Below are 21169 nucleotides of genomic sequence, written 5' to 3'. Positions count from 1 at the left end.
CCAGAGGGCAGATGTAAATGTTCTACCTAAATGAAGCTATTTATTTAAATCCATCCAGATTCTTTTGAAGTTTCATACATCTTTCTTCTGCTATATCAGCTTATAGCCACAATAATTTAATAGGTTTTTCCTAGGGTGAAATTGGATGCCCTTTATCGATCTTACACCAAGGGGGCATTCAATTACTTAATCTAAAGTGGTATTTCTAGGTCTCTCAATTACAATTTTGTTATAAATGGCTTGCTAATGATGCTTGGGGTGCATAGGTTAATAGGGGCCATCCAAGCAAGGGCTGGGTAATTGAACACTTTCTATTTTGGGAGCAGCTATCTGATCTTTCACAGAGGGACCAGGTTCCCACAGCTATGGTCTGCACCCTTGGGGCTCAGCAGTGAGCGGTAGGTTGGGAAGTGATCTGGCTGAAATGTATACCTGAGGACTTAGGTTTAACACAGGAATGGAAGCGCCAAGGGTCCCCTCTAATCAGAGTGGACCGGCACCAGAAGGTGACATTCCAGACAAGCAAAATGCAAGGGCATTCATTACTTATTTTGGAAGGAGGAACAACTTGAGTGCTAGGTTTCTGAATGACTGTTCTTAGGGTAATTTGTGGCATATGGAAAAAGCCAATTAAGGAACATAAGAGCAGTCCATTTTCCTGTCAATACAATCACATTAATTTGATTTTTCTTCACTGAGTTGTTACTTAAATCAATATACATTTCATATAAATCCTTTTGAAAGAATATAAAAAAAAAAAAGTGACTCCCTGTTTGCACTTGGGCAGATCCCAGCCCTGACCAGCCTTCTAGACCCTACAGAGCATAGCCTCTCCTCTTCTCTTCTCCGTTTGGTTCCTACTGCACCCTCCCAGCACACCAGCACCAGACTCTTGGGGTCTGTCCCCCAGCCTGTAGCCACGTGGCCTGTTTCCCCACTGGGCTCCATTGACTGGCTTCCTTCTAGTTGGTCAGGTTTCTGCTCAAATGTCCCGTCTGAAATTAAGTCTGCCCCATTGCTTGGTACCTTCCCTCTTCTAAGTCAGTAATTCTCACCTAGGGGTAATTTTACCCCCAGGGGACATTTACCAGTCTGGAGACAGTTTTGGTTGTCACATAGCAGGGGAGGGGTGCTCCTGCCATCTAGGAAGTGGAGGCCGGGGATCTGCTGGACAGGACAGCCCCTGGCAACTAAGAGTGAGCCCACCCTAGCACCACCACAGCTTTGGAAACCATGTTCTAATAATTTTATTGTTTTCTGCTTTTTCCTTTTCTTCATAGCCTTTATCAATGTCTGAGATTATCTTAGACTTTTTGGGACTTTTCCTTATAACCTTTTGTCATTTATCCCTCAGCCCTGGTGGGACAGAAGTTTCCACTGTGGAAGACCTTCCTCTCTTGGGAGGTCCCTTCCATCACTGCACTGGCCCCATCTGCCACCGGAGGGCTGGTCCCGAGCTCTAGGTGCCTATAAGCCATTCACCTGGTCATAAGGTGGTTCTTTTTGACCCACTTACGGAGGTGCATTTAACATACCACACAGGGGCTATGTGTTTTGGTGAAACTTATAAATATAAGGTATTTATATATATATATATTTTTTTTTTTTGCAGTTTTTATTTTTTTTTTTTTGGCTGGGGCCGGGTTTGAACCCACCACCTCTGGTATATGGGGCCAGCGCCCTACTCCTTGAGCCACAGGCACCGCCCAGATATTTTTATATTTGTCCTCAAGGAGGACCCCCCCCCCACCTCTGGGTGTTTTCTAACAAATTTTCCAGCTGACTATCCACCATTTAATTCAGGCCTGCCATTCCCAGAGTTAGAGTTCACACCTCATGGGTTTGAGGGCTCAGTCCCAAAAGACTCCTTCCTATCACACACCAGTCACAAGTATTGGGTCCCTAGGTTACCTACACTCTGTCCAAACTGGCCACAAAGCAGTGGTTTCCCGCAGCTGTCTCCTTAAGTTCGATTATGCACTAGAACAGGTCACAGGAGTCAGGAAGGTGCTTTGCTTAATGTCACAGTGTGTCCACCATGGTCTAGCAACCCGGATTCTCCTCCAGCTCTGTCCTCCAGGGCTGTATGGAAGCTCCAACATGCAGGGATGGCTAAGTTCATCGGTGGTCACTGGAGACTGACTTAATCTCCAGCCCCTCACCCCTACCTGGAGTTGAGGAGAGCACTGAAAGTTTCAAGATTCTAACCAAGGCGTGATCTGTCTAGTGTCCAGACCCCATCTCGCAGCTATCTGGGAGTGACCACCAGTCACCTTCTTAGCATAAACTCAGGTACGATTGAAAGGGGCTTGTTATGAATAACAAAAGATGCTGCCCTCACTGTATCACTCAGGAAATTCTAAGGATTTTAGGAGCTGCATGACAGTAACTGAACATGAAGACCTCATATACGTATGTATTCATTACATCACACCCTATCTTGTATTAGCTTTGGCTGCCCGTCCTGAACCTGGGCATAGCCATCGCACAGTCAGCCTTCAAAAAATATTGTTGACAAAAGAATGAATACATGAGTGATAAGAAATGAGAAGACACTGTCTTGGAGGGTTTCCCTAAGGCTCTTCTGCATCTTGAGTTGTCTCCCCAGTTCTTTCTATTTAGGAAGAGACTTGGAGAGGCTGGTCTGGCTGGAGGGGCAGCTGCCCAATGGACAGAGGCTCTGGCCAACCCTGGCTGAAGCCCCGTTGTTGTTGTCATCTCTTCTCTTCTGAGACTGTCAACTTCCCCACTCTCCAGGCTTGTTTATTTACTTTGCTTCACATAAGATGCCTTTGCTCTTGTCTAGGGATGTTCTGCCTGTTCTGTTGTGTCCGGATTATGTACATTTTCATCTCGGAACTTCCAGGTCCATGTTTTGTTTTGTTGTAAAGAAACTGATTAGACCTTCTGCACCAGAAAGACAGAAGGGTGGGAACTCCCTCCTCGCTGTGAGCGCTGGTTAGAGTCATTTTTAACCCCGCCTCAGCCTTGTCTTCAACATGTGAAAAAATGTTTTCTTGGCCTTAGAGATGGAGTTTCCAAGTAGGGGATCTTGCCCTTTTGTTTCTTTGGTTTGGAAGAATTGTTTGTACCATGGGATGGGTCAGGGGTGGCTGAGCAAGTTTGAAGCAGAGGTTTGAGCCTCCAGCGTCCCTCTAGCTGCCCTGGGGGATGTCAGGGGAGGGGGGCTGAGATAGCCAGCCCGGCCTTCTCCAGCCCTCTCCTTCCACACCCCACTTCTCCTTCTCTGCTCTTGTCCCCGCTTCCCCAGCTTCTCTGTTGGACTCATGTCTCAGCGTGTGCTGACCTGCCTTTCCCAATCTGTTCCTTGAGACCTTAGTGAGATTTCTTGGACAATTATGTTTTGCCAATTTTGTGCATTATGTTCCTCTCTTGTGGAGTCACAAGAGCCCTGAAAAACCCTGCTGTGAAGAAGTCTGTGCTTTTGTCCATCTCACCTTTTCTCCAAATAGTTTAAGCACGGAATGCTTGACAGCAGCAAGTCAAACATTTTGTGGGTGGAAGATGTTTTGGGAAACACTGCTGGCTATTTCTTGGCCACCATATTTGGAGAATACATAGGCTTTTCAGTCTCAGAGAAATGAACATTTCTTCTGGTGATCTGATTCTTCATGCCTTCAGCTGATACACAGATCTTACTGCGGGGTTAGTTAATGCCACCTCTCTGAGGACAATAAAGATTGCTTGAGGGGGTTGTGTGAAGATTTGAAAGTGAGTCTACTGCATGGGGTTAATTCTTCATTGGTTAGGAATACTAACATATTATGGACTCTCCTATCTTTGATTCCTATTCCAAATATTCTTGGTATTCACTGACCAATTAAAAATAATACTAGTAATAGTCTGATACTATTATTATCAATGTCACCTACCTTTTATGAGATGCTAAATGTGTCAGGTATCATATAAACTCAGGTTTTACATGTATTGACTGATTCAGTACTTGTTACTTATAAAGGCTGTAAGGTCTTATTATCTTAATTTTACTGTTGAAGAAACTAAAGCTCAGAGAGGTTATGTGGCTTGCTCATTAGATGCTTTTTTGTATGACATCTACAAAGTGTTATTTGGGTAACAATACATTTTATAACTTCAGGATTCTATTAATGGAGTTTTAGGAAGCATGTCTTCCCCAGGATGATGAAAGTGAAAAATTATTTTGGGGTCTGAAGTGCTATGTTACTCAGAGGAATATTATGCCTTGGACTTAATTGCTTAATAATGTTAAAGTCAAATGTTTTTTTTTTTTATATGATACTCTCTCCTGAAGGAGAGAATCATTCATTGTTTCTAAATTTTCATTAACTTTTGCTTCCTAATCTGATTATAAAGGTTAGCTCTAGGTTAGAGACTACTGAGGGAAAAACATATTTTCTCTGCCTTCTCCCATCCTAGCCTTCCTCCTTAGTATTCTTTAGATCTTCCATTGACTGACTGAAATGCACTGATATTTTAATTCATCCCTCAAATTTATAGTCACGGACTGTCATGAATCTGAGAATGCTTGCAAAATCCTGGGATTTGGGGATCTTATAATTTAGATGTATTAAGGCAGACATGTTAGAGGATGTGTGGATTGCATAGGGCTGGTGGTGCTGGTGTTTTGGGGGGTACGTTTAGTGGCACAAGGACCTGAAGCTCGTCCCTCTATTGTGTATGATTTTCTGTGACTTGCTTGTGACCAGGCAGGCTTTGCTGAAATTTACAGAGAACTTACATTCTTTGGAAAAGAGAACGTGAACATCTCTCTCTCCTTGGAAGATGCTCTCTGGATTATTGCTAATACCACATAATGTAATAAAACTTCTTTTCTTTTTGTTTAGGAAATCTAACATTTTAAAGAGTTTTTCCCCATGAAGAGGAAACATTCCAAAGGAACTCAGGATGTAAGAACAGAGATCTTTACAAGCATCTTCACGGATGGCATGTCAGTCCATCAAAGTGAAGACCATGATATCTTCTGATTTCTTGTGTGTTTCCATGTTCTCCAACAATAATAATTATACTTTTTTCTCTGCCATGGGAAAAACCTGAAGGGCAGGCAGAATTGCGTGTGAACTCGTGACCTTCATCACTGCAGCAGCTCTTCTAGAATATGACTATCGGAGATGACTTCCTTTTGTTGTCTTTCAGAGCTGAACCAAAGAATGTGCTTCCCGATTCTCTAGTGCTTTGGTGTCTGCTCATTTTTACATTTGTTTCTGTTGCTGTGCCTTCCAACCATCTTATGTAACCACAAGACATCCTTAAAGTTTTCCAGCACGACTTGCACACATCCGGACTCCTGGGGGGGCTCACCCACAGCTCAGCAAGCCAGCCGTCCTGGGTACTACCATGAGGCACTGCATTAATTGCTGCATAGAGTTGTTACCTGAGGACGCACACAAACAGCAGGTTGGCTGCCACGGAGGCCCCCATCACGGTCACCAGGTGTGTCCCACGTGTAGAGGAGAAAACAAAATTCTGTTTCATATGGACAGTAAGCAGATGAACCTGCTTGCTGTTCTCGAAGTGAGGACTGAAGGAAATGAGAGCTGGGGTGGGTTTTTGCGCTTTAAGAAGGGGAAGCGATGTAGCCTGGTCTTTGGACTGATAATAATGACCTTGGTGATGGCTTCTTACATTCTTTCTGGGGCCCACCAAGAGCTTCTGCTCTCATCACCTTTCCATTATGGAAGTTTATCCAGCAATCCCAGCCTGATGGACAGTGAAAACCCAAGCGACATGAAAGAGCATCATCACCAACTCTCTGTAAATAATATTTCATGCATGAAGGACTATCCAAGCATTAAATTAATTATCAACAGCATCACAACTAGGATTGAGTTCACCACCAGACGGCTCCCAAGCTTAGAAGATCTCAAGAAGCAGGAGTTGCACGTGAGTAGCCTTGTGCTCATCTTGATTGGTTATTTGATTTTTTAAATGACTTCATTTTCTATCACCATCTTTGGGAACACAGAATAAAAATGACTAAAAAATTTCTCAGCTGCATCAAGGAGAATTTGACAGGCTTATGGATCAGAAAGTACTGAGAGAGTGCTGTCAGCCTATGCTATAGAACGCCAAGAAGAAAGTCAGCTGTCCTGAATGACACAGCTAAAAATATTTAAGGGCCACCCCTTCTCATCATTGCATTCCAGAACTTCTTGCTTAAAATGTGGTCATGGTGGTTAAAGTTGCTTTTACAGAACACCATCATTAGAGATTTAAGAAGTTAGGTTCGATTTGATTTCCTGTTTGTTCTGTCCTAATCAGTATTTCTGTCTCTAGTGGCAATTTAAGTATACAACTAGGAAAGAGATTCCAACTGCTTCATTTAATTAGATTTTCCTGTGTGTGTGAGAGAGAGAAAGGTAAATTATGGGAGAATAGACTTTGATTAAACTTTTTTTTTCCTCCCCTTCCACCCCATTTTTTTTTTTTTAATTTGGGGAAAAGGAAAACACAGTTGTTGGCTGTCTACCAAATTTTGCTTTATTTTCTTTTTAGATCATCAAATAGTAGTTCCCATTTGAACACTACTGTTAGTATTAGGGCACGTTCATCCTTTGGTTGGAATTGCCCTTGTTAATTTTTTTTGGCGTCTTTCTCTCTTTTCCAACGCAGATGTTTTCAGTAATCCCCAGTAAGTTCCTCCCCAAGAGCAAGAGCCCCTGCTGGTACGAGGAGTTCTCGGGGCGGAACACCACCGACCCCTACCTGACCAACTCCTACGTGCTCTACTCCAAGCGCTTCCGCTCCACGTTCGACGCGCTGCGCAAGGCCTTCTGGGGCCACCTGGCGCATGCGCAGGGCAAGCACTTCCGCCTGCGCTGCCTGCCGCACTTCTACATCATCGGGCAGCCCAAGTGTGGGACCACCGACCTCTACGACCGCTTGCGGCTGCACCCCGAGGTCAAGTTCTCTGCCATCAAGGAGCCGCATTGGTGGACCCGGAAGCGATTTGGTAAGTGGCGGTCCGAGAGGGCGGGGTCTTCCCTTTCGTCCCCCGCGTACATTCCCTCATTCATTCGTTCCCTAGGCACACATAGGGCTGGGGGTTCCAGGGAGACAGAGCCGGGGGTGAGAAGACACTGACACTCAGAGAGATCCAACAGGTGACCTGATATCAGACAGTTCACAGGCAGAGAACTGACAGGGCCTGCCACCTGGTTCCCAATTACCCAGTGAGCACTGATTAAGTGCCAGCTGTGTACAGGGTAAGGGGTCAGGTGGACACCTGGCGGGTTGTCTTGCTCTCAGAGTCCAGGCACATGACCCCAGCCATGAGCAGGCAGGTGGCAGAGAGCCAGAAACACTTGGCTTGGGGGCCTACCTCCCAGGTCTGTGCTATTCAGGCTGAGGCCCCTGCACCTGGGGTAGAGTAAAGCTGCTTCTGGCCTCAGCTTCTTGGACCTTCCCTGTCTGCCACATGGGTTGGGTATGAAAAACACATGGAGATAGTTCTGGAGACCTGCTGTCAGCAGCCGTCTGCCCCAGGACGGATCTTGACACTGCCTGGCCCTCCCCTGCCTGCCCCAGTACCCCACAACTCTCTCTCAGGTCACTGTTTTCCTCTCTCTGACCTTTTTCCTTCTGCCAGGAGACATTTGGTCACTGGAGCTAAGGAGTGACACATGCCTGTTGTCGGCCATATTCCAAGCGAGCCACGAGGGCACTTTCCACATAAAGGACCTAGGTTGCCTAGAAGAAGTTTTCCTTAAACCAGCTCTTAATGTTCTTCTTGACAAGCATTTGATTTCATCCTTTTGATGTTCATTCTGGAGTGAAGGACGGTGTAAATGTTTCTTTTGTGGTTTAATAGCGGCTGCTGTAGGAGCCAAGGTTTCATGTCTGTGTGTGTTTGCCGGATGTGTCTGAACACACTCTCCTGTAGTAGGGTGAGCCTTCTTCCCACAAGGCTCACAGTGATTTCCTCTTAATGAAAACCAGCTTCTCACTGGCAGGAAGGAGGGAAGAACAGAGAGAGGTGTGCCTCTGGAAACTGGTCTTTAGTGTCACCTTGAACCTCTTTGTTATTTTTTACCATGGACATTCTATTTCTAATTTCTATTGACTTTAGAAGTTGTGGTGTTGGGCAGTGTGTTTTTAAAATGTTTGCAAGTGAAACTTTTTCATTTTTAAGGCAAGGGGTGGATTTAGGCTGTGTGTAGTTGATGCTATTGCCCTTTCCCCTGTCTTCCTGTTTGACACAATGCTTGCATCCTGGATTTATTGTCCAGCCATTTTAGAGACCCACCTGGTGCACATGACAACCAGTCCAAACTCTCTGGCTTTCTAAGCAGATAGATCAGTAGCTACTGAATATGTGTGCTGTCCTTTAAGCTGCCTCTGCCAAACTTAGTGGTGATGTCTTTTACCCCTGGTAGTTGCACAGGTTGAAAAAGACCATCCAGTTCTCAGGGGTCCCCATCTCCATCCCTATTTGATCCTCCTGAGGCTTGCCTGGGCTGAGCCTTTTGCTGCTGCAGTTGGGTCCCTTGGGTCTTTCCATCTCTCCCTTGGTCACCCTCTAGGAGGCCACCACCCCAGCAGTGGCAACTTTGTCCTCAGTAATTCCTGATTATTGGTTCTCATAGGAATTGTTCGCCTGAGAGATGGGCTGAGAGACCGCTACCCTGTGGAAGATTATTTGGACCTCTTCGACCTTGCTGCACACCAAATTCATCAAGGACTACAGGCCAGCTCTGCAAAGGAGCAGAGCAAGATGAATAAAATCATTATCGGTAAGGCTTCCAGGTAGCGCCCAGGAGGGCTGGCATCTTCCCTGGGATCCCAGCTCATCTCTGGGCCAGGCCCAGCTTTGCTTTTCCTGCAAAACATTTGCCGCAGACTTCTGATGACCCACTGCTTCCCCACCTGACCATCACTCTGCATAAAAATGTTCACCTCACTTGTATAATTTTTTTTTCTTTTGAGACAGAGTCTCACTATATTGCCCTTGGTAGAGTGCTGTGGCATCACAGCTCACAGCAACCTCAAACTCTTGGGCTTAAGTGATTCTCTTGCCTCAGCCTCCCAAATAGCTGGGACTACAGGCGCCTGCCACAACACCTAGCTATTTTTTTGTTATTGTTGTCATTGTTGTTTAGCAGGCCCTAGCTGGGTTAGAACCCATCAGCCCCAGTGCATGTGACTGGTGCCCTAACCACTGAGCTACAGTCACCAAGCCTCACCTGTATAATTATTATACAGCAGAAATGTTTAGTTGACTTTCTAATTCCCTGGAGACTCAAGGAAGCTCAGGGTTTGTTTTGTTTTTTTTTAAGTTTCCATTCTTCAAATTATGTAGGCATATTTGACTTCTTTTCCTGATTTATTGATCTGAGTAGGTTTGAATGGGGAATCGTACATGCAGTTAACTGATTGGTCATTGATTTACTACTTGGGGCTTGTGTACTCCTTGGCCACAGGGACCATAGAAGGCGGGTAGCTTCTCCTGAAATAGATGCAGCCCTAACACATCGTGTATGACTGATTGCTGTCTTAAAAGCCTAGCCCTTGTCAACCTAATGCCTTTGGGCATTCACAATGAGGTTATTTGATTAATAATCATTTGTGTTAAATATTCACAAGCGTGTTTTGTAAATATTCACTCTTTTAAAATTTATTTTTTATTGTATGTATTTAAGGTATACAACGTGATGTTTTGATATACACATACAAAGTGAAATGATTACTATAGTGAAGCAAATTAACATATCCATAGCCTCCCAACCTTTTTTTTGGTGGTAATAGCACCTGAAATCTACTCTTTTTGGCACATTTGCAGTGTAAAAGACATTATTAACTGTAGTTCTTATGCTTTACTTTAGATCTTTAGACTTACTCATTTGACATAAATCTTTTTATTGGATTCAGCTTAAGAGACATTTATCCACTTACAACTTCTGAAAGGGAGAGATTTAATCACTTATTTTGCTTAAATTGTTTACATAGGGCAATGGTCTTTTTTTTGTTTTAATTTTACTAGATCTGTTATGTCTTGATTCTTCAAATTAAATAAATCTGTTAGCTACTAAGAGGAATCACAATCAGCCCTTTAAAAGATAACTTTTTACTTAGAATTCGCATGTCCGGGGGGACAGGCTGATGTGGCTATGTCCCGATTTACTTATTCATCTTTTTTAGATCAAGTCACTGAGCGGCACGTCCAGTATGAATTGGCTGTTAGCTAGTCGTTAGCAAAGTGGGTCCAAACTCCCCAAATCACCAGTTTAATGTATATTATTTCACTGTGACTCCATACCATATGCTTCTGGGAAAATCTCATGCTCTTATGAAAGAGTTGAAAATATGCATCCCCAGGCCAGGAAGTGGAGACTAAGATAATGAATAAAAAGGAAAGCCTTAGTTTAGTTTTCTAATTTTACTTAGATCTAGATTTTAAAAAGGACAAAAAGTAAAATTACTGTGCTGGTATTTTCTTAAAGCAGAGTTTGGTGCGTTTTCTGGTAGCCTCTTGGTGTGATAGGAGGGCAGAGAGGCAGATGAAGAGGTAGCCCTGAGCCCTGCGTGTGCCCTCAGCCAGCTCTGTGCTGTGCAACAGGTTATTCTTCCTGTTTCTGGACTTAGTCTGTTTGCCTGTAAAAGGGGAGTGTGGAAACAGGCTGGTTCCAGCTCCTCCCGGCACTGAAATGGGACTCAGCCCTGCTACTGCTCTTCCTTCTGCCTAGATCCTGGGCAGAGGCACGAGGGTCCTTCACCATCTTGGACCCACAGGTCATAGAGGGCCTTTCCTCAGTCTGTGCTAATAAAGCTGGAGTCACACCGGAGGTTTAGGACTCCTGTGGCCTGAACTTGGAGCTGACCTTGGGGCGGGGGCTGTAGCCGTGTTGGAAGACCACATGTGTTGGGAAGCTGCTCCCAGGAAACTCCTCATGCTCTGCTTGTTTCTTGAGTTTCTGTCTTCTCATAGACTGTGAAGTCTGAGAGTGCAGGGACCGTGCTTTGTTTTCCTCATCTGTCCCCAGTGCCAAACACACCACGGAGCACACATTAGATACCAAATGAATGCTTTCTGGATGCATGGATGGATAGTGGATGGATGGAAGGAAGGCAGGCAGATCAAAAATGCTTCTAGGGTTCTAAAGCCAGTTCATTTCTGAGATTGATAGAATTTGTGTCAGTTTTGGTAGGTGGTTTACCTGTCCTTTATATTCCTTTATTTATCGTGAGTGGAATTTTCAGAAAACTTTTGATTGATTGGTCTGTTCTGTATCCTGGGGTATTATCTCTTTAAAAAAATAAGAAAGAAGAAAAGTCCAGAACAGAGATGTTCACCTGAATGTGATTATACATTCAGCAGAAAAAAACAGGGCCCTACTGCCTCCCAGCATTACCATCATGACTTATCCCTTTTCTCTCAATAAATGGCTTTGAGAGGTGTCCTATGGTCCTAGACCATAGATATAGGTAAATGGTACAAAATTGAACATAGGACTGGTTGATTTATCTTTCTAAATCTCTGGACTATCCTAAAAAAGCAAAACAACAACAACAAAAAACAATTTCCACCAGGAAATTGTTGAATTATGTGAGTCTATGTTGTTGAAATGATCTGTGTCTTGGCCTCAGCTCTGTCCTGCTTAGAATGTGTGTGACCATTTTCATCCTTCAGTTATGAAGACCATGATTAACTCAGGGTCTAGGACCCAGTCAGCACTGAGTGGGCATCAGTTGTGTGCAGAGTGATGGCTATACAGCAGTCGGAACCTGAGGCTGTGAGCCATTTGGCACAACCTCCCTCTTGTTTGATGTTTGAGTGTGCTTTGTGACTTACCACTGTGGTTTCAAGGAAATATCAATGCAAATGGCACCCGCCTTCCTAAGGAGGGTTAGCTACCCCAACACACTCCTTTATCCTTGATGCTTTTGAAGGAAACTAGTACATTCTCAGAGGGCTCTTAAAATGCCACAGAGCTATGTACTACGAACAAAGTTAAATATTGTGAAATCGGAGGGCCAGATGCTGCTAAAGGTTTTATTTTTTGCTTGCCTTGGAGAGAAGAGCTCGAGGGGATGCTCAGTGTTGCACAGATTGGATAGATATCCAGGCAGAGGTTTCGGGGGTCGGGGATGGCACTGTGGCAGGGCTGGTCATCAATCCTCTGCTTGGAGTCCTGTCTGCTAGAGATGGCTGATCCGCTCGCCCATCATGGCTTTTTAAGGCATCAGGACGGACTTGCTTCAGGCACACAGGACTGCTCAGAGGAGCCCAAATCCAGCAAAGTCTCACGTATAGTGTTTCTGCTTCTAGGGGAGGCCAGTGCCTCCACGATGTGGGATAACAATGCCTGGATGTTCTTCTACGACAACAGCACAGACGGAGAGCCGCCCTTTCTGACCCAAGACTTTATTCACGCCTTTCAGCCAGATGCCAAACTGATTGTCATGCTCAGGGATCCCGTGGAAAGGTGAGCAATTCTGTGTGTTATATTTGGGGTGAAAAGAAAAGGTGCTTTTGAAGAACCATGTTTCTTTCTCATCACAAACAAGATTTGCCTCTTTTTTATAAAAAAATAAACAAACCTAACTTGCAGTGTTATGGCTATTTCTTATGTAAATGTTATTCTTGGTGCAATCCTGTGTTTAAACAAATCGTAGACTGTTTTCTTAGCCATCCTGATCCTGGTCTGTGGCCTTTAGTCTCTGGTGGGCCTGCCTTGGGGACATGAAATGGCGCCTTTGGACAGGTCCTTGGGAACTCTTAGGGCTTAGGAATTGCCGTCAGAACCAGGAGAGGAAGGGTTCTCTGTGTGCTTTAATTCCTGGATTGCACGTCTCCTGACTCGGTGGCCTTTATTCTTGACAGCCCTGATGTGCATCTCCAGCTCTCCTTGGAAGACCAAAAGGTAGAAGAGTGATGGGCAGAGCTGCCATGCCTTTAGGTCAGGGGTTGCCCAGTATGGGTGAGGCAAAGCTGCTGCAATGTCAGACAGTATGGGGTGGCCTGGCCAGTGCTGGGCAATGCTGACGTCATGCCTGTGTGATGCGTGGCATCTCAGGGCTGCCGAGGCCTTAGAAGTATCTAGTACAATGCTCCCGGCAAGGACCACTGTGTCAGAGATAGGGGCTGGGGTGTGGGGTAGTTTGCTGTGAGGTCCTCTGAGACAGGGAGTTCTGCCAAAATGACCAAACTAGCTCAGGACAGCTCTGTTCTTACTTTGAAATCAAGCCTTTGGGAACATCCACTCTTTGTTCCCATTTCTTTTCTGTAAAGCCACACAGACAAAGTTTAGTCCTTTCAAAATGGGAGAGCTTACCAGATATTTAAAGACAGGGGCCCCAGCCTTTTGTGTCTTATTTTCCTTTGGGCTAATTACGTCTTGTTAAGCATGACAAAATGATGTGCTGATGTCCAAATCCCCAGTGTGTGTGACTGTGCCTTTATTCATCATGGGATCCTTGCAAGTTAAAATGAGGTCATGTTGGGTTAGGGGAGACTCTCACCCCAGTAAGACACAGAGAGTGTAGGTGAGGAGTGTGGCGGAATTGCTGTCACAAGCCAAGGAGAGCCAGTAGCCACCAGAAGCCAGGAGAGGCCTGGGAGAGGTCCTCCTTCAGAGACTGCAGGAACCAGCCCTGCTGGCCTGTAGATTCAGACTTTAGCTTCCAGAACTGTGAGAGCAGAAAGTGTTGCTGTCACCCCCAGTTTGTAGTGACTTGTTAACACACCCCAGGACACTCACACACCTCTGAGCCTTCCTCAGATGCATGCTGTCCCAGCTCCCTGCCTCTGCCAATTATAACAATAAAGCACGTTTGTTGTGGACATTTTAGGAAATATATTGGAAAACTATTCTCAAAAACACTTATAACCTCCCACTGAGATAACTGCTATTGATATTTTGGTGTATTTTCTTCCAGATTTCTTTTCTTTATAGATAAGTGTGTGGGCACACATGTGAATATACAGCGTTACATCTTGCCTCTGTCCTTTAGCATTGCTGCCCTTACAGGGCATGCCTTAAAGTCGGCCCTGGCCACACTTCTGGGTTGATCTCTGCGTCCCTCCCGTGGAGTCCCCTGCATTGAGCCTGCTCCTCTGAGTGTGCCCTGGAGGAAAGCTGGCCTGAGCACAAGGCTGCTCTCCGGTGAGCGCCTTCCAGAATGCCGTGTGGGTTCCTGTCCGCTCTCTGTGTGTCTTCAAGAATCCACCCACTCTGATTCCTGGGCAGACACTGACCTTGCCATCCCTTGCCACATCCTCGTATGTGTCCAAATGCTTTGGAGGCAGGGGATTTGGCCCTTTTCCTTGTGGTGGGCTGACCTCCCTTGGTCCAAGAACAGTCGATATAGTGGTGCTCACGTGATTACACAACCATCAGCCTCGAAAGGAAAGACCTGCTGACGCTGGTGGAGCTGACCCCTCGCTGCCCATAGAGGTGTTTTCACAGCTGCTCTGCCTCCCTCCTCCATGCTGCCCAGCTGAACCCAGAGTGGGAATGTTCTCTCAGGAGTGCACTCTCTGCTCACCAAATGCTTTCCCATTGCTTCTCACTTGTCCCTCATTTGAGGAAGGTCAGACTCAAAGGTCAACCTCAACGGGCCGAGAGAGTGAAACAGCAGCATTTTGTAGCTCTGTGGATTGGTCTGTTGGGACTGGGTTCTGTGTACGCCAGCCCTGTTCTGGACCCTGGCAAGACAGGAGCTCTAGAGCTGTTGGGAAGATAGGTGTGGCCATGGTTTGTTAGGGTCTTGCAGATTCAGTGAGAGCAGAGTGGGCGGGAGTGGCGCAGGCTCCTGAGTGAGGAGGTTCAGAAAGGGTTGAGCTGGAGCAGCTGATGCCAAACTGGTTTTGAAGGATGAATAAGCGTTTTCTGAGTAAACAAGGGAGAGGTGGTCAGGGGAGAGAGCATTCTGAGCAGAGAGAACAGCAAGCACAGAAGTAAAGCCCCTCGTCCTCCCGCTGGGGGCAGCGCCAGGTTTCCCGAGTGTACTTTCTTCTTGGTGTTCTGGTTCTCCCTCTGAGGACACCAAGACCATAACGGCAAGCCTTGAACCAGGGAGGACAGCAGTGCCGTCCAGGTCCCAACAGCGCAGCCAGAATAAGACCTGCCCACTGCATCTCTCAGACACAGCCAGGTCTGCATTGGGAAGGAGGCTCATGGGCCGTAACCACGTCTTCCAAGAGGACTCCGTGTTTCCTGCTTTACTTTCTTTACCAACAAGTACTCTATTTATACTGGGAACTGAAAGTGAAGGTTTCTTGCCTCCTTGGTCCTCAGTCCAGCCGAAGTAGTCCATCAATTCAGTTACTAACAAGCCCCTACAATGTGCTGGGCGGGTGCTGGGTGCCGAGTGTACGTGCAGGGCCCAACAAAGGCAGCAGCCCAGCCCCTGCTCTCGGGGAGCCAGCGCTCTGTCAGAGAAGCTGGACTTTGGCTCCATCCGGACAGATGTCTTGGTGCTGAGCAGGAGAAGGGCAGGACGGCGGCAGCAGCGTGTGGCAGGACACTGGCCTGGTTGTTGCGTTGCCTGCTGTGTTGTCTACTGCTGACAAGTTACTCCAAACTTAGCAGCGGGAACAGTTTCTGGAGGGCAGGAACCTGGGTCTCTCTGAAGGCTGCAGTCTGGATGCCAGCTGGGACTGGGTCTCACCCAGAGGCTTGACTGGGGACGGGTCTGCTGCAAGAGCACACTTGAAGTTGTGGGCAGTTTCTGACTCCTCAGGAGCTGTTGGCAGGGCCTCCTCAGGGCCTCAGTTCCTTGCTGCTTTGGTGAGAGGCCATCCTCAATACCTTGGCACCAGGTCTCCCTAACCTCGTCCAGGCCAGCAAGTGGGAGAGCTACCTAGACACTGGAAGCCACACAACCTTTTGTAATCAGGTCACAGTGCGACATCCTGTTACCATTGCCATATTCTGTTGGTTAGAAGCAAGTCACCAGGTCTAGGTACACTCAAGTGGAAGGGACTACAGGGCGTGAATACTAACAATCAGGGGTCTTGAGGGCCACTGCCCATTCTCCAACTGGCCCTCCGGGTTCTAGGGCTCTAGCCAGAGAACTGTAACTTCCATCTTGATCCAGGTCCAGTGGCAGAGGGAAGGTGTGTTGATGTCCACATTTTAAGTGTTACTGACAGCAGTTCCATCACTTTTTAAACATTTATAAAAGCATGTAACAATAGAATTGTTGACTCATGGCCTGTCTGAAATGGCTGGCTCGTTACCTATCCCAACCAAAAAGGGTGGTAAACATCGTGTGTTTAGATCACTCTTGAAGAAACAATCACTTGGAGCCCAAGTTCCGAGTTCCAAGCCCAAATCCTTGGGTTGCTCACTGGCAGCTGGATTGGACCAAATTGTTCTTTTCCTTTTACAGATTGGCTTGAAGGGGAAAAAGACCCACTTTTATTTCTAGTTTTAGGTCCACACTTAGCCTTTATTTCTGTAGTTGATCAAAGGTAGAGGGTTTAAAAGAGTTTGAATTATAGGCAAAGTCAAATCACTTTTAAGTTTTTAGAGAAGGGTGTAAATGGTTAAGTCCATTTATTTTATTTTATTTTATTTTTTTGTAGTTTTTGGTCGGGGCTGGGTTTGAACCCACCACCTCCGGCATATGGGGCGGGCACCCTACTCCACTGAGCCACAGGCGCCACCCAAGGTTAAGTCCATTTTTTTTCTGGAGGAAAATAGAGGAATAATGGAAAGAAGTAGATGGAATGGTTCATATGGTGGAAGAGGCCATCCAAGATTCCTGTTCCAGGTTTCTCTCTGTAGGAAATGACAACACTTTAAAAGTAAATCGATGCATTCCTATGCTAAATTGGCCTAGTTAATTAAAAAGAAGCCATCGCTTAGAAGCAGAATATTTATTTAATCCCATTCTTAAGTGGTATAGACTCTTCAAATGCATGTTATATTAGCCTCCTGCCTCTTCTCCTGTAAGACGGTTCAGGCTCTGCCTCTTAATTCTGGAGCAGTTACAAGCCCCCATTAAATGCAAGAAGTGCCCGGAAGGCTACTGGCCCCTCCAACCCAGTTGCATTCCTCTTTTATTCAAGGGACATTTGGAGTGGGGTCATGCACCATCTGTTAAGGATTTTACCGCGTCTGTATTTTGGTTTTAATTTGGTGTGGAGTCTTAGTGCAGAGCCCAGAAACGACCACCACAGGAGCACTTGGCTTTTGCATTGATGATGGTGAATCCAAGGGGAGGGCACTCAGCTTGGTTAAGAATTAGAACTTGATTTTGACTGGAATCCCTTGAGCCTGGGAACCAGGGAACCTGGGTAGCTGCTTTCTTCCTCTGCTTATACAAGCTGATTTTTTTTTTTTTTTTTTGTGGTTTTTGGCCGGGGCTGGGTTTGAACCAGCTGCCTCCAGCATATGGGACCAGCGCCCTACTCCTTGAGCCACAGGCGCTGCCCCAAGCTGATTTTTTTTAAACAACCCCTGGACTGGTTAAATAATTCATCTGTTTGTGCTGATAAACTAGGCAGGGAATGAGGCTTTTAATGACATGCGTCCATTTCTGTGCAGTCCCTCCCTGGGACACAGAGCAGTGATGGGGCTAAACGCTTGGACAGGAGCCCTGGTTCTATTGATCTCCCTCCATCTGCAGCGTGTGTGCTGGGGCATGAGGGTGGTGAGCAGCTGCCACCTGCTGAGTGTCTGTCGGGTGTGTGTGTGTGTGTGCCAGAGTCAGGGTGGCGGAGACACAGCCTGGAGGGGGCATGATCTGCATTGGAACTCCAGCTCTGCCACCCATTGACTCTCGTGACCTGGGACAAGTAGCTTAACACCTCTGTGCCTCATTTCTTTGTGTGTAAAATGGGAGAAATAGTCCTATTTGAAAGGTTGTGAGCATTAAATGACTTAATATATGCTATAAAGTCTTTAAACAGTGCTGCACAAATGTAAAATATTATAAATTAGCTACTATTGTCATTATGTACCAGTAGTAGCTAATAATTACCAAACTGATCAAGTGTTTGTTCACTCACTAAACATAGTGATGTGCTGTGTAATGCAGATTTTGTCTACACGGGACCACACATGCCACAGTGGTCCCATAAGATCACACTACCATATTTTCACTGCAGCTTTTCCATGTTCAGACACTCAGACACCTGCAGGGTGCAGGGCAGTCACGTGCCACACAGGCGTGTGGGCCAGGAGCAGCAGGCTGTGCCACACAGCCCAGATGTGCAGTGGCCACACCATCTGGGCCTGTGGAAGTGCACTTTGGTGTTTGCACAAGGACATCCCTGATGACGCATTTCTTAGACTGTGCCCTGTTAAGTGACATGCGTATGTGTCTGTTGAACGCCCTGATGTGCGAGATGCTGTGTGGACGTAGGAGGGCACAATCCACCCTGTCGTTCTCATGGAGCCTCTGTCAGGTCAAGGGGTGGAGGTGGGCCTAATCCAGTGATCTAATGTTAGTGGAGCTCCACACCAGTCTGGCTCTCTGCTAAGCCCTTTCAGGTGTTGCCTTATTTGAACTTTGCAAACAGGCAAGGGATCTGTTGTGATGTGTTCACAAGTGAGGCCTGCGGATCAGTGGGGTTAGATCACCTACCAAAAGACACAGTAAGTGGCAGGCTGGGATTCAGTTCCACGTGAGTCTAACTGAGGAGCCAGCATCTCACCCAACGTGGGTTGGTTCTCAGGATGTAGACTGGGAGAGGGCCTTGTATGTGCCGGAGGCCTTTGGGGAGCATGTTTGAGGACAACCCCTGGAGGAGCAGTGGGGACAGAATAGGTGGAGGGCTAGGCTGCCATGCATGGTGAAGAGGTCTCACTCTGGAGCTGGGAGGACCTTGAGGGCTGTCCCGCTGAGGGAGTGTCCACCCGTCCGCCCTGCTAGGTGAGGGTCCCTGGGTGCCTTAACCTTGGGGAGGCAGGTCTTTTCAGCTGTGCAGCTCAGGGAGGGTCTGGCCTCCGAGTGCTCAGCAGGGCGACTCCTTGGTTTCTCGAAGGTCTGGAAACAGTAAGGACCCCAGCCTAAGCCTGGACTTGCCTCAGCTGCTGCTCTCTCCATCAGAGAGAGCAAGAGGCCACCCTGGGCAGGAGCCAGCACCCATAGGAGGCCGCTGAGCGGCCTTTGCTGTTGGCTTGCGCAGTCTTTTGGCTGGAGGAGGTCTCTTTTCCTCCTCCTGCTGCACGGAGAACCCTGCTCCAGACAGCTCCACTTTTCCAAGCCCCTGGAGCATCAGCGGAAAGCCGTAGATGTGTTCTCAGGCAGAAGAGGAAAGTCTGGCACTGGGAATATCACATGGTATTTCCTCTGTAACAGATTTGCAAAGGACTAAACGGCAGGCTGTTCTCAGCACAGAGGGGTTTATTACTAATATAAACTATCTCCAAAGGGTAAGAGCCAGAATGGGAAGAAAGGCTATTGGAGCATAAAGATTGTGACAGCAGCCACACGTCCATTTCTCATCCTTCTCCCTCCAAGCCTCACTCTTTTCTGTGTGACTCTGGGAAGTTCAGAATTATAAGCAGTGGTCTCGTACCTACCTGAGGAAGGGCCAGGTCTGAGGAAGACTGTGGCAGCATCTGTACTGAAGCTGTCTGGTCATCTCCTGGTGGACTCAGGCATTTTGCGCCTCCATTCCTGCCTGCCTCGTTGACACACCTTGCTATGGGCCATAGCAGTGGCATGAGCTCGCTTTCACAGGGCTGAGCTGGTGAGCCACCCAAGGGCCAGGACATTGGCCTCAGACCACAGCCAGACAGGAGAGCTGGCAACATTCCGACTGGGCGGACAGCCCAGGCCTTTGTGCAGGTATGTCTGTACCCCATTCAGGAGTCGCCACCCAATGAGGGCCATGTCCAGTTACCCGTAGGACAAAACCGTCAAAGCTAAAGACTCCCATGTGTCAAAGACTGTTTATTTTTTGGGAAAGGTTTGTAAAGCCTTTGGCAGTCATGTGTAATCTGCACGGATTGTTTGGATAGGGTGGTTCCATGTGGGAGGAACACCCTAGGGCTCTCAACCTTCCTAAAGTCATGGCCCTTTAATACAGTTCCTGTGGGTTGTGACCCACAGGTTGAGAACCACTGCCCTAGGGGAAAGAGCCTCCTTGTTCTGTTCCTGGGTAGATTATCAGGGAGCTGTGTGCCTGAGAATAGACTCGGGGGCTACCAGGCAGAGCTTAGGGACCTGGCTTCTCAGTGAAGTCAGCTGTGCTGATGGAGAAGGAACAGGCCACGTCCCGTACAGGCAGCCCTGGGCTGTGGTGGCTGTCATTCTGCATTGAGAGGACCCACACCCTGGAACCTAAGCCTGGCCTTGTAACCCGGGGAAGCTGGCCAACCAACCCTCAGGGCACCTTAATTTTCTCACCTGTAGAGACATTTGTCGTCAGGATCACTGGGGAATCATGAGAAGGTGCTTCGTGAACCACTGGGGACTTAGAGCCCTTGATGACGGTGGTGTTGCCTCTGAGAGGCTCTACCTTCCTGTTTGTGAAAATTTGTTGTGGTCCTGTGACTGGGTACCCTGGAAGAGATACCCATGAAGCCAAAACTGTCTTGTGCTCAGGGACCTGAGAGGGCCTGGTGGGAAAGAGAAGGTGTTGCCCAAATGGCCCCGGCAAATGGGAGGTGTCTGGGTGGATGTTTTCACTCCAAGTTTGGATGCTCCTGTCTGGCGGAAAACCGACCTCAGCAATGTCAGCAGTGCTTGGTGCAAGGCGACCCTGGACACCTCCTCACATCAGCGGGCCCACCCAGGCCTGTCTCCTGAAGCCTTGTGATGTGATGTTTTTGGTTTGTGATTCAGTGGGACAAAACAGCTCCTTCTCAGCTGCATAAATGACCTTTATTTTTTGGTAGGAAAAATATGTATAATCATTATTGATGGCACCACATCAGAGATAGGGAAATGATTGATCAGTGATTTAGATTCAGATGCTGGCAAATGGAGAATAATAAGGCCAGGTGCCCTGCTTTCATTTGTGTAAGCACATTTATTGTGACTTTCCTGTGACCACGGGATTCTGAGATGCTGTGAGGGCAATTAGAGGATGTGAGTATGTCCCCCTCTTGGGGGCTCCTGGCTGAGGAAATGTGACTGTTCACGTATCATTGAGAAGCTGGTGTTACCCAGAGAGCACCAGGGGGTGGGGCTGGTGTCCCTGGGGTGATTAGGGCCAGGAGCGGGAGCCAGTCCTGGCTGCCCACAACCTTGG

At 47.1% G+C, this 21169-nt stretch overlaps 1 protein-coding gene across 3 annotated transcripts in view; it reads left to right on the top strand.

Annotated features, from left to right (window-relative positions):
* Positions 1–21169, top strand: part of CHST15 (carbohydrate sulfotransferase 15) — a 77744-nt gene that overhangs the window by 38579 nt on the left and 17996 nt on the right. For all 3 annotated transcript variants that reach the window (XM_053584773.1, XM_053584775.1, XM_053584774.1), the window contains exons 2-5: positions 4845–5901; positions 6631–6970; positions 8604–8750; positions 12284–12440. In XM_053584773.1, coding sequence (XP_053440748.1) covers positions 5356–5901; positions 6631–6970; positions 8604–8750; positions 12284–12440 — 1190 coding nt within the window. In that variant the 5' untranslated portion in view covers positions 4845–5355. The remainder of the gene's footprint in view (positions 1–4844; positions 5902–6630; positions 6971–8603; positions 8751–12283; positions 12441–21169) is intronic.

This window comes from Nycticebus coucang, chromosome 3 (assembly GCF_027406575.1).
Source record: "Nycticebus coucang isolate mNycCou1 chromosome 3, mNycCou1.pri, whole genome shotgun sequence".
In the NCBI taxonomy this organism is placed as follows: domain Eukaryota; kingdom Metazoa; phylum Chordata; class Mammalia; order Primates; family Lorisidae; genus Nycticebus; species Nycticebus coucang.
The sequence above is the reverse complement of the archived record's forward strand: the minus strand, read 5'-3'. Positions and strand labels throughout refer to the sequence as shown.